The following is a 13,706-nucleotide window of genomic DNA, read 5'->3' on the forward strand; positions in this document are numbered from 1 at the left end:
GAGACCCACTTCACTCAACACACCTACAGGCATGAGAGAGTTGCTGGCCACTGTCGCTATACCAACTTCTGTGTCAAGTTCAGAGTCAGTAGAGGAATGAGAGAAACGCACACTCATGTTGCTCACATACCCCTGCACACACACCGTCCAGTTCACCCCACACAGTCAAGCACATTTGATCCTGCTTAAACCCTCTCAATCGCACAAGGATAGAAGTAGTTGAATCAGGCTCTCACACCATTATTTTTCTTTCCCTGTGACACACTCTAGCATGCACATCCACACACACTCTAGCATGCACATCCACACACAATCTCTTATCCTACTCTGACATCCTGTCCACCTAAATCTTATCCATGCAGTCCTTTTATAAGCGCGAGAAAGCACACAATCTCCCTCTCACGGCCTGACATGCAAAAACACGCTGCGTTACCATAGCGATGCTGCCCACATGACGGAAGATCTCGGCAACTGTTGGTAAGGCTCTGGCTGACTAGAAAGCATGGAGCCTCACTTCCCACATCACAAACACCAACGTCTGCTCTGCACAGACCAACAGGCTGCCCACTGACTCTAGTGAACATTTTAAACACACTCCATGCCTGTGACTTAGTAAGGTTCATGGAACAACCTCACTCGTGTGATTCATAGGGTAGAGTAGGCCTAGCCCAACTCCCTACATTTACTAAGCCTAACCATGTGACTTGGGACCGTTGTAGGAGTTGAATGGCAGAGGCTATAATGGAATGATCATTGGGCAGATTCACTTGCAGAGAATTCCCTCCTACACACACATTCAAATCAATGGCATTGTTTTTTGTACGTTTTTTTAGGGGCATTGTTACATAGCAGCAGAATACTCCCCCTCCCAGAGAAAGCTTCACTGATACTCTTTGATACTTTTCTAATGTGCCTTGAACCTCAAGCCCACCCCCCTACACACTCAAACACACAGCATAGCCACGCCAAATCTTATATACACACATGACTTAGGCCTAGTAAAGAAGGAACAAAACTGTCACATTTAACCCATTTCCTCAGCATGTTGACCCCTGTGTGTGACCCATGTCTGTCTGCGCCTCTCCCACCTCCAACTAACTAGATGAGCCAACTCCCCTGAGACACAGACAGTGTGACAACACTTCACTCTGTTGTAATACTGGAAAGCCCAAGCACAATGATGCTGTCCGTGTTGACAGCCTCACAGGTTAGCCTGTTAGAAATGGTATGTGACTGACTTATCGAAATACCAAGGGTTGTTGTCAGCATAGAGGAGTATTCAAAACCAGCATAGGCATTTGAGATGCGTTTCTCTCTGGGTTATGGGTTAGATGGTACTATTAGAGGGATGATTCTGTGTGGGAATCAAGTGATCTTTTAATTGTGTCAGAGTGGAGAAGGCTTTCAGAGCAGTGGTGTTGATGCATGGCCTTGTTACGTTAAATCAGGGCTGGTTGGTTAAGGTTTGACTCTTTCTGATGGAGCGTGAACAGTCAGCCAAGTCCTCTCGCTCCAGCTCTCAACACAGGCCACTTGGTGTTACAGCAAAGCTCAATAGAATTGTTTTTATTTATTTATGTTTTGATTTGATTTTTTACCCTCAAACAATTAGGCTAAACAAAAGTCTGACTTTCTCTCCGGAATCAACTTTGAACTCAACTTACTCAAATCCCTCAAGGAAGCAGTCTAGAGTGTATTGTCTCTTGTCTACACACAATAAGCCTCTTGTATGAAGGGACGGAAATGAAACGTGCTTCCTTCGTTTTCTTTTTCTGTGTGAAGTGTCGTGACCCCAGTGGGTTGGGAAATGCACCATGTTTATACGCGCTATGAGCCGGACAGTCATGTCTGGTAAGTCTCCGTCTACCCAAACTGTCTGTATGCACCTCTTCATGTCTGTGGGTACGTATTGTGCCTGTCTATGTGTGGTGTGGTGGTCTGTCTGCACATGTGTGTAAATATACATATTTGTGCATGCGGTTAACAATTATTACAAGTATTGTCAACCTCTGTATGTCGTCAGCACGATAACGTCTGTGTGTGTGTGGCTTTACCCAGTGTGGTGTGAGTGATCTGCTATTCTGGGGAGACATTCTATCTATGTTATCTCTGTGGCCTGTACAGTATGCATGCTTGTTTTGTCTTGTTCCCCTGAATGTCTCCATGGTGGTCATGTCTCTGTGGCACTGTTTGCCACAGAACAATGGGAAATGTTCATTATGGCACATAGTTATGGACCAGAAACTACCCAGCAATGGATGACTTTGTACCAGTGTTGGGGAAGATCCTCTGAAAATATTGATTACGAAGCTACCAATTACTTCACACTGGAGGATGAAAAACTACACTAGAGTTACTTTGAAAAAGTAGTTCACTAGATCCAAACTACTTTGTGATAAATTATCATATCAAAATCTGAAATGTCATTGACTACAATTTGTTAAAACAGATCTCTCTGAAGTAAGATAACAGAATGTGCATATTAAACACAAAAACTGTCTTTCAAATGAGAATTAGGGGAAGGGCTGATGCCAAAAAAGAAAGGAAATTCTTGTCTACTTCAGCCATATCTTCTTTTCTATTTGCAAGAAGAGTAGTGTATAGTTCCAGTAGTTAGCTACACCGCTACATGGCAACAAAAAAAGTAATTAACTATGTACTAAAACACTACCAAGATTGGAATTTAGTTAACTACATTTTGAAGTTGGTGGTAGTTTCAGTTACTTGTTGAACTACATGTAGTTCACTACTCCCCAACACTGCTTGGCACTGGGTGGACACTGGGTGGACACTGGGTGGACACTGGGTGGACACTGGGTGGACACGGTGCTGAACAACTGCAGCCGCTCTTCCCAAACGAGATCAGAGTTCCTGTTTTCCCGGTCCCTAAAGAGAGGCTGGAATACCAGGCATGCATTACATGGACTGTTGCTGTTGGATCAGGGCACAAACATTCAAACTATGAGGTGAGATGTGATGACAGCGGCCTTACTGAGAGAACCAGGGCTTATCATTTAAAGATGTCTAAACTGAGAGGGGGTTTCTATAGCATGCTGGATCCTCTAGACTCAACACAACACGGTTTCTAGGTCAGCCTACTATACAGTTCTTCTCCGTACCACCAAGACTCCCTCCTCTTGGCCTTGTCGAAGCATTAAACATGACACCTTCTTATAGCCCCCTTATGTGGTTTTGCTATGATGTGGAGGTTGTTGCCTGTGTAACTGGCAGTTGTCGCCGGATAGATTAGGAAGGAAACCAAGCGTTTCTATAAAGCGCCCGACCACCCGTCAGTCCGGCTCCTGCCCCTGTCACAGAACAGCTGAGAAGCCTGAGCTCTGGCAATGGCCCAGGGTTCAGATCGCTGTGTGTGTTCACACCATGAAATATTCAACAGTCCAGTATGTGTCTGTGCACACAGACGTAACCGCCAGGTCTGCTAGGTCCACTTACCTGTCCCTCGGAGCAGAATGCACTGAGAAGGGACAGTGATGGCTGGGTGGAGGTAACCATGGGAGACCGACGGTGATGGACAGAGGAGATACATAGCACTGGAGATGGACTACACCAACATCTAAAAATAACCCCCGCCCCCCTTGAAAGGGTTAGGAAGGGTCCTCAATATGTTCAAGAAGAGGAGGATGCAGAAGGTAGAGAACAGGAGGTGGAGAGAAAGAGGGCTGCTGTGGAAGCAATGAGGGGGTGTGAGAGTGAATGCCTGCAGGTGTTATTACCCTGCCTGAATGCCATTAGGATTCTCATGTCTGTGGATTTGGTCTGAAGAAGACCTCTCTGTGTTGTTGCTGTACAACAATACCTACTAGAGCCTAGTCTCTTAGGATTAACGGCTGGTATTGTCCCTGAAGGCTGTGTGTGGATCCTGCTCTGCTCTGACCGCCTGCCTGTGTCTCTGACCGACTAGCTAACTGTTGTTTGGGAGCGGTGGCTTCCATGGCAGATCCAGTTTCAGGTGCCTATTGTTCCGTACCGGCTGCCCGTGAAACTCTAGCCTGGTGTAGAGTGAAGAGGGGTATGAAGTTACTGGAAGAGCAACGACATGACGGGGTCCTCTACGTGCTCCGCTAAGGACCTTTAGCATCCATTAATGTACCAGTCGGGTGGTGAACTAAGGTTTTAGAATGTTGGAGATGGAATGAATGCATGTTGCAGACAGTCAGTGCAGACTGGATACAGGCCAGGGTTCTTGTCTATAAATACATTATCCCCTGCTTTGTAATGATGGACTCTCAGCTCGTTGAGTTTCTCTGCTGTTGCCACGTTGTCAGAGGGATTGAGTCGAGGCTGAGGGGCCGGGCTGTACTGAGGGCTGAACAGACACATCTTGGTGTGTGATACACTCAATGCTGGAGTGATGCAGCTCTGATGTATTCTGATGAAGCCTAGCTGTGCCCAGTTTAGCCCCAGTGCTTTCAGCCTCTAAGGGCCCCGCTGAGCACGTACACACACACACACACACACACACACACACACCAGGTGGAAGCAGGGCTGTCCAGGCTCAATTTACCACAGCAAGCCTATGCCAGGTGCTCGCTCGCCCACTCTCCCACTCACTCTCCCAGGAACGGTGAGGGTGTCGGTTGTCCCTAAGCGATTGACCAGGACCAGTTTGTGTGGGTAAGGTCAGTCCCGGGAGGAGTAGTACTGATCCTAGGCCAGTACTCTGAGGAGTGATGTTTTCCCCTGGAGCTGCAGTACTCTATCCAGCTCTGCATCCTCTGCTTCTGCTGAGGAATAACCAGTGAACAGACACACTGTCCCCAATCACAGTGATTCACAACTGGGAAGGTTTTAAAAGCCCAGGTGTTTTCATTGCTGGTCTAGGTAAAGAATTGTGAAATTTCCATCACTACATTTATTTCCATCACCTTTTAAAGGTGTTGCAGGAGCCCATGACAGGCCGAGTAGTGGAGAATCTGATTTTGAACCTGGCTTGCACCCTTCCAAACTGTATCCAGTCTGTTATTGTCACAGTTGCTGTTGGCATGTGAGAGTGAGACGTTGTAAGATAGGCCAACTCTCTGAGAAAGCGGTAGATTCTATTACACTTGTTCAGGTAGAGGCCTTTAGCTTCTGAACATGGGGCTTTGATTTTTGATCCCATTTTGAGTATTTGAAGGAGAATCAGGAGTCACTCATCCACATACTTTTAGCCTAATTCCCATCTCATCCTCCCCCCATCTGGGCAAAACCATTTCTCACTGTCTATGTTGTGAATGGAGATGGTTGTCACCAATTCATCTCATGGGGGTGACAACCCTGCCTATTTTATTTATTTTTATTTAACTAGGCAAGTCAGTTATGAACAAATTCTTATTTACAATGACGGCCTACCAGGGAACAGTGGGTTAACTGCCTTGTTCAGGGTTTTACCTTGTCAGCTCGGGGATTCGATCCAGCAACCTTTCGGTAACAACGCTCTAGCCACTAGGCTACCTGCTGCCTCTTGAGTCTATTTGGGACATATTTCCCTGACCACAGACAAATGACTTCAGTTAGCCTCTACCAAAGCCTTATGGGTGTAATATACACTGGTCATGTGTGAAAAATGGCATGTTTACGTACACACACACAGTGAGTGATTGATGTTCGTTCCCTCTGGTGGTTGACAGCTCATCAGTGCTGCTACCTGTTTGTGTAGGAGTGGGTGTGTTGTGTGTTTGCATTCATCAGCTGGATAATATGGAAAGGAGGTGGATAATGACATTGAGAGAAAGAGGTAAGGAGGGAAAGAGGGACAAATATTTGTCTTTCGTTCATTTGTGATGACGATTACATGGCTGTATGCTGGTTTTAGAGATGAGTGAAGGTAGCCCTAAAGCCAGAGGGAGAGGAGGGGTGTGTATCTGGCTTGCCGTAAGGCCTGTGAAGGTGTGAACCGTGTGACAGTAAGAGCTGTCTTTCCACCTGCTGTTGAGTCAGTGACAGGAAGGACTGGATACGCGCAGGGGGACAGGGATTTACTAACTAACAGCTTATATAGGCTACAGCATGTGAAGTAGAATCACACAGCTACCACTACTACAGTTTGCTCTGTCCTCTGCAGTGGTGTTAGTTGTGCTGGGTTTGTGTAAGTATCTTCTGCATGTTACGTACTGTAGTCAGGAGGGACGTCATGGGGCTGAGGAAGTTGCTTTGACCGAGTCAAATCACCGTCAAGAAGGAAGAGATTTTGTAGATGGTGTAGCCTATAAACCATACTTTGACTATAGTAGATATCTCGATATCTCCTGGTTGATGTCTTAAGACTCGTCTCCTCCCCATCTCCCTTTGAGGTACAGTCTTGACCACCACCCCTGTAGACAGACAGACAGACAGACAGACAGACAGACAGACAGACAGACAGACAGACAGACAGACACCATGTAACGTGGCCTGCTGACTGTTGTGTTTTACTAACTGTGTTTTTTTCCTCTTTCCTCATCTCCCTCCCTAAGGCTTGGAGCACCGATAATCTGGACACTTCCGGGGAGCCCGCTACCCGCTCCGTGGGCACCACTGCCAACTTGAAGGGGAAGATGAGCAAGAGGTGATACTGCCACTAAGACTGGCACACTGCCCTCTGGGTCTTAATCATTTCACTGAGGGTGGATTGGAACAGATAAAGATCATTTTAAAGAGGGTGGAACAAGTACACTGCTGACCTGCACGAGGGAAATGTGACTGCAGTGTAGTTACAGGACGCAGAAGTGGTGTGAAATGTGAACCATTAGGCACCGATGGAACTTTGGTGCCAGACAAGGGATGCCAAGCATAGACTGAGAGGAAGGGTGTATATTTTATATACTGTAGTATTTCAGGGTCACTATACTTTGTAGCTGTGCTCTGTGATGAATGCCCTTGTATGGACATACCTGTCAGGTATTAAACCATTTCTGTGGAGACCCGGGTCGGAGAGAAGTTTATACACATACAGGGAACCTCAGAACTGCCCTTACAGACCACGCAGTGCTGTGAAACAGGAAGTTCCCCAGTTTCATTTCCCTCTGGCTGTGGTGAGGTTTATGTGATGTGAAGCTTAGAGGAGTGAGTGATGTCACTGATAAAGTCTGGCCCTGGTCACCGCAGGTTGGCATAAAACCTAACCTTAACCACACCGCTAAACCTAATGCCTAACCTTTAAATTTAAGACCAAAAGCGCATTTTTTTTTTTCATACATTTTTACAATATAGCCAAATTTGACATTGCAGCTGGCCCATCTAGCAGAAATCGCTCTCTTCTGCCTGCAGGGCAAGATTCATGACAAACATCGAGCTGCAAAAATCACCATGCAATGGAACTGCCACAGCCAGTGTGTGCGTTTTGAGAGTAGGGACATGCAAAGCAGTCTGCTCAGGGTGGTTTCTGTTCAAACGAGAACCAACGGTCACTGTCAAGCTCCCATAGCTACAGCTTTGTTTGTCCTGGAACTTCACTGCTAACCTAAGTGTAGGCCTACTAATTCACCCAAACAGACAGACTGTATACAGGGCTTCTACTACTGCAATAATGTTAGAACAGTGTTGGTCTGCTGCTGTTCAAGACAAATAGATTCTCTGTATTGTGACACTCTGTGACTGTATAATGCTGTTATTTAATCTAATCTGACTGCTGTGTGTGTTTCTATCTCAGGCTGTCTGTTGTGAAAGGCCACTTCCCTAAGCTCGTTGACTGTGCCCACTTCCACTATGACAATGTGGAGTTTGGCTCCATCGAGGTAGGTTTTGACAATCAATCAATAAAATGTATTTATAAAGCCCTTCTTACGTCAGCTGATATCTCAAAGTGCTGTACAGAAACCCAGCCTAAAACCCTAAACAGCCAGCAATACAAGTGTAGAAGCACGGTGGATAGGAAAAACTCCCTAGAAAGGCCAAAACCTAGGAAGAAACCTAGAGAGGAACCAGGCTATGAGGGGTGGCCAGTCCTCTTCTGGCTGTGCCGGGTGGAGATTATAACAGAACATGGCCAAGATGTTCAAATGTTCATAGATGACCAGCAGGGTCAAATAATAATAATAATAATAATAATCACAGTGGTTATTGAGGGTGCAACAGGTCAGCACCTCAGGAGTAAATGTCAGTTGGCTTTTCATAGCCGATCATTCAGAGTATCTCTACCGCTCCTGCTGTCTCTAGAGAGTTGAAAACAGCAGGTCTGGGACAGGTAGCTAGACTGGACACAAGACTGTGCGTGTGGGCTAAAATGCCCATTTTAGAAATGTAAACTACAAAGATGTCCTGCTTGGCTGACTGTAAATGAAGTGTGTTTTAGCCATGTCTATTACTAACGTCGTAGGTCCTTATGGATGTTCCAGAGGCCTGTATTAGAACCCCAGCCTTATGCTGTAATGTTACTGTAGTGATGGTAACCCCAGCCTCATGCTGTAATGTTACTGTAGTGATGGTAACCCCAGCCTTATGCTGTAATGTTACTGTAGTGATGGTAACCCCAGCCTCATGCTGTAATGTTACTGTAGTGATGGTAACCCCAGCCTCATGCTGTAATGTTACTGTAGTGATGGTAACCCCAGCCTTATGCTGTAATGTTACTGTAGTGATGGTAACCCCAGCCTCATGCTGTAATGTTACTGTAGTGATGGTAACCCCAGCCTTATGCTGTAATGTTACTGTAGTGATGGTAACCCCAGCCTCATGTTGTAATGTTACTGTAGTGATGGTAACCCCAGCCTCATGCTGTAATGTTACTAGTGACGGTAACCCCAGCCTCATGTTGTAATGTTACTGTAGTGATGATCACATGTGAACTGGACTGACAGACTCTCCTAATGACCTCACAATACAGGTCTCACTGTGGGTTACTGTGGGTGTGTGTGTGTTACTGCATGTCTGTACTGTGGGTGTGTGTGTTACTGCATGTCTGTACTGTGTGTGTGTGTGTGTGTGTGTGTGTGTGTGTGTGTGTGTGTGTGTGTGTGTATGACCGCATGTCTGTACTGTGGGTGTGTGTGTGTTACCGCATGTCTATACTGTGGGTGTTCCTGTCAGAATGCGTCGGAACTAGAGGTCGACCGATTATGATTTTTCAACGCCGATACCAATTATTGGAGGACCGGAAGAGCCGATACCGATTAATCGGCCGATTTTATTTTTTATATATAATGACAATTACAATAATACTGAATGAACACTTATATTAACTTAATATAAAACATCAATAAAATCAATTTAGCCTCAAATAAATAATGAAACATGTTCAATTTGGTTTAAATAATGCAAAACAAAGTGTTGGAGAAGAAAGTAGAAGTGCAATATGTGCCATGTAAGAAAGCTAATGTTTAAGTGCCTTGCTCAGAACATGGGAACATATGAAAGCTAGCGGTTTCTTTTAACATGAGTCTTCAATATTCCCAGGTAAGTTTTAGGTTGTAGTTATTATATTACTATAGGAATTATAGGACTATTTCTCTCTCTACGATTTGTATTTCATATACCTTTGACTATTGGATGTTCTTATAGGCACTTTAGTATTGCCAGTGTAACAGTATAGCTTCCGTCCCTCTCCTCGCTCCTACCTGGGCTTGAACCAGGAACACATCGACAACAGCCACCCTCGAAGCAGCATTACCCATGCAGAGGAAGGGAAAAAACTACTCCTCCAAGTCTCAGAGCGAGTGACGTTTGAAACGCTATTAGCGCGCACCCCGCTAACTAGCTAGCCATTTCACATCGGTTACACCAGCCTAATCTTGGGAGTTGATAGGCTTGAAGGGGTGGGTATAATTTGTGGAACGTTCCAACAGGAATCTGTTCCAAAAAAACGTAAAGTAAAAAGTTGCCAACCAACAATGCATACAAAGTAGCAACGCATACAAACCTAGCCAACTAGCTGCCGAATAGGCATCAACTCACCACGTAGCTTATTCTTAATGTTTGTCCATAGGCAAACAGACATTTTTCAGAATAAACGTGATGAGTGAAAAACGCAATGAAATAGACCACTCACTACCCGGTATCTTATTCTGCCGCTATACAACTTTGTATGCGTTGTTTTTTGGAAACCTTGTTATTTACGAAGTTTTTGGAATAGATTCCTGTTGGAACGTTCCACAAATTATACCCACCCAGGTTGAAGTCATAAACAGCGCAATGCTTGAAGCACAGCGAAGGGCTGTTTGAATGAATGCTTACGAGCCTGCTGCTGCCTACCATCGCTCAGTCAGACTGCTCTATCAAATCATAGACTTAATTATAATATAATAAACACACAGAAATACGAGCCTTGGGTCATTAATATGGTCGAATCTGGAAACTATCATCTCAAAAACAAAAGTTTTTTTCTTTCAGTGACATACGGAACCGTTCCGTATTTTATCTAACAGGTGACTAAGTCTAAATATTCCTGTTAGGCATTGATGTTTATGGTTAGGTACATTGGTGCAACGACAGTACTTTTTTCGCAAATGCGCTTGTTAAATCAACACCCGTTTGTCGAAGTAGGCTGTGATTCAATGAAAATTAACAGGCACCGCATCGATTATATGCAACGCAGGACACGCTAGATAAACTAGTAATATCATCAACCATGTGTAGTTAACTAGTGATTATGTTAAGATTGATAGTTTTTTATAAGTTTAATGCTAGCTAGCAACTTACCTTTGCTTCTTGCTGCCCTCGCGTTACAGGTAGTCAGCCTGTTAATCCTTGTGGAGTGTAATGTAAGGCAGGTGGTTAGAGCGTTGGACTGGTAACCGAAGGTTGCAAAAACAAATCCCCCTGAACAAGGCAGTTAACCCCCGTTTCTAGGCCGTCATTGTAAATAAGAATGTGTTCTTAATCTGACTTGCCTAGTTAAATAAAGGTGTAAATAAAAAAAATATTAAAAAAATCGGCAAATCGGTGGCCAAAAAATACCGATTACCGATTTGTTATGAAAACTTGAAATCGGCCCTAATTAATCGGCCATTCCGATTAATCGGTTGACCTCTAGTCGGAACTGTGGGTGTTCCTGTCAGAATGCGTCGGGACTGTGGGTGTTCCTTTCAGAATGCGTCGGGACTGTGGGTGTTCCTTTCAGAATGCGTCGGGACTGTGGGTGTTCCTTTCAGAATGCGTCGGGACTGTGGGTGTTCCTGTTAGAATGCGTCGGGACTGTGGGCTAGATGTGGAAGGGGGTGGGCACAGTGGAGAGATGAGAGTAGCAACATCTCCAGGGCTGAGTCTCTCCTCTTTATCCCTCTCCCCATCTTTCTACCTCTCTCCACTGAGTCTCTCCTCTTTATTCCTTTCCCCCTCTTTCTACCTCTTTCCACTGAGTCTCTCCTCTTTATCCCTCTCTCTCTCTGTCTCTCTGTGTATCTCTCTCTCTGTGTATCTCTCTCTGAGGCGTTAGTCATAGTGAATGTGATGTGAAGGTCCGAGGTCCACAACACTGCCGGTCTCATTTCAGATGAAAGTATTTTCTCTTTTAATCCGCCTGGAGCCTCAACACCACCCTCACTTCTTCCTCCTCTTCCCCAAAAAAGAGAGAAGACAAAAAAAACACATGACCGTTTTTCCTTTTGTGCTTCTTTGTAGAAGCCCACTTGTTTGTAAATCCGGGCCACCAGAACCCCATGGGGGTCCTACGGCTCCACCCGAGGCTTTCTATTAGCTACACATGGCTCTGATGTCACTAGTTTAGCAGGCATGTCTTTTCACAGCTTTCTCTGCGTTGTCCATTAAACGTTAATACTGTTTGTTGGCTGAGATGTTGTCGGCCATTTTGAAAGATCTCTGATTTAGTTGGCTACTTTATTAGAAGATGCAGAATCTGGGTGACTAGGAGGGAGGTTGTGTAAAAGGTACCAGGCAAGGATTGAGATTTCCCTGGATATAATGTATCCTGATCGTGTGTGTAGGTATAGGAGGGTGTTTTGCAGTATCCTATACCTACACACATGACCCATGCTTGAGTATGTGTGTGTTTCTGTTCCTCAGTTGCAGTTTGCGAACGAGCAGAGCGATGCCAGCTGGAACTCGGGCTCTGCCAAAGACCTGGTTTTCCTGGTGCAGGTGTCCTGCCAGGTGAGTGGCCACGGCCACATACCCTCGCCAAACACACGCGCACACGCTCGCACATCTCCTTGCCAGGGCTATATTTAACCCAGACATATTCACACCAACACGTACACTTTGACAGAGTGGGAATATATTACCCCCTCTCTCTTCCTCTCTCCTCCTGACTGACTTATCCCCCCCCCCTTCCTTGCTCTCCTCCTCACATGAATATTTCTGTCCCCTCTTCTTTCCCTCTCGCGTGCTCTGTCTCTCTCTGTCTGTCTGTGTGATGTAGGCTAAGACGTGGATGGTTCGGCGCTCCTATGAGGAGTTCCGTACTCTGGACGCTCACCTCCACCAGTGTATCTACGACCGGCGTTACTCCCAGCTGCTGCCCCTGCCACCCCTCAGCGAGATCGGGGACAGGGTAGAGGTGAGTGGGGACTGGGAGAGCTTATTTGTTGAGGGGGGGGCTATGTAGCATTCTGGCTGAATTAGCTGTAGAATTTTTTTCTGTACTGAATGGAGGTCGATGGTACCGATGTGGGTTAGCATGAAGACCTCTGAGAATGACATGAAATTACCTTCATCGAGGTTATGTAGTCATCGTTGTCTGTGACCTGTCTGTCTCTACACATTTGTTCTCTGATTCTAGCAGGTGTTGATATTTGGGTCACCTGTCTTCATCTATGGTATCTGGGAGTAGATGTCTGTAAATGGCTGTCGGCTCCTACAGTAGCTGTGTGTTAAAAGTCCTGTGTCAGTTGCTTTTGTTGTTTATCAGATCTTCACCCCGCTGCTGTCGGAGTACCTGAGCCGCCTCTCCATGATCGTGGACAACAAGCTCAACTGTGGGCCTGTGCTCACCTGGATGGAGGTGAGACTATTAAAGTATCTTTAGAAAACGTAAGAGAGTGGACTGTGTGGTCCAGTGGTTACAGCCGCTGACCCCGGCTCACGTATATGCCAGAGTCAGCATGGGTTCGAATCTGGCCCACTGCCTTTTGATTCTCCCTCCCCCATCTTTCACAAGGTGGTACTATCTCTTCAATAAAGCTAAAAATAAAACATAGTGGGACTGCTTTTTAAATGTTTTCTTTAAAGGAGTGGGGCTGCCCCTCCCCCAAAGATGTTGTAAGAAAGAGTGAAGGTGAGAATAAGCTGTAAAAACATGGAAACATAAGAAATTGGCCAGAGAAAGAAGACAATTGTTGGGGAAGACCAAAGAAGAGTGGGAGAGAGAGAGAGACAGGCTTTGTCTTACCACCTGTGCTTTAGCCCTACTACTATAATTAAGGGATATTGAGAAAGGGGTGTAATTATTTGCCTGTCTATTCCGTAAAACAACAGAGGTTTGTGTTTGCTGTTCCTCCCAGATTGACAACCGTGGGAATCGGTTCCTCCTGAAAGAGGAAGCTTCGCTCAACGTTCCCGCCATCGCCGCTGCTCATGTCATCAAGCGCTACACGGCGCAGGCCAGCGACGAGATCTCCATTGAGGTATGGAGCTGCTGCAGGGATACACAGAACCAAATGAGATTTACATTAGTGGCAATCATAGTTTTCAGATTTCTATGTCACCTCTGTCTGGGCCTTGGTCTCTCTGTTTGGCTGTCACCTTCCTTTTCCTTCTCTTTCCCTCCTCCATCTTCCTGTTCTGTCTATTCCTGTCCTCTTCTCCTACTGCTCTACATACTGCTCCTCTTTCTG

At 45.6% G+C, this 13,706-nt stretch overlaps 1 protein-coding gene across 1 annotated transcript in view; it reads left to right on the forward strand.

Moving 5' to 3' along the window:
* The window catches only part of arhgap33 (Rho GTPase activating protein 33), a 45,496-nt gene that overhangs the window by 9,765 nt on the left and 22,025 nt on the right, over positions 1-13,706 (forward strand). Inside the window, exons 2-7 of the mRNA XM_082961460.1 lie at positions 6,456-6,547; positions 7,631-7,715; positions 11,938-12,024; positions 12,293-12,430; positions 12,782-12,874; positions 13,374-13,496. Of these exons, the coding sequence (XP_082817586.1) occupies positions 6,456-6,547; positions 7,631-7,715; positions 11,938-12,024; positions 12,293-12,430; positions 12,782-12,874; positions 13,374-13,496 (618 nt within the window). The remainder of the gene's footprint in view (positions 1-6,455; positions 6,548-7,630; positions 7,716-11,937; positions 12,025-12,292; positions 12,431-12,781; positions 12,875-13,373; positions 13,497-13,706) is intronic.

Source organism: Salmo salar, chromosome 02 (genome assembly GCF_965601325.2).
Source record: "Salmo salar chromosome 02, fSalSal1, whole genome shotgun sequence".
Taxonomy (NCBI): domain Eukaryota; kingdom Metazoa; phylum Chordata; class Actinopteri; order Salmoniformes; family Salmonidae; genus Salmo; species Salmo salar.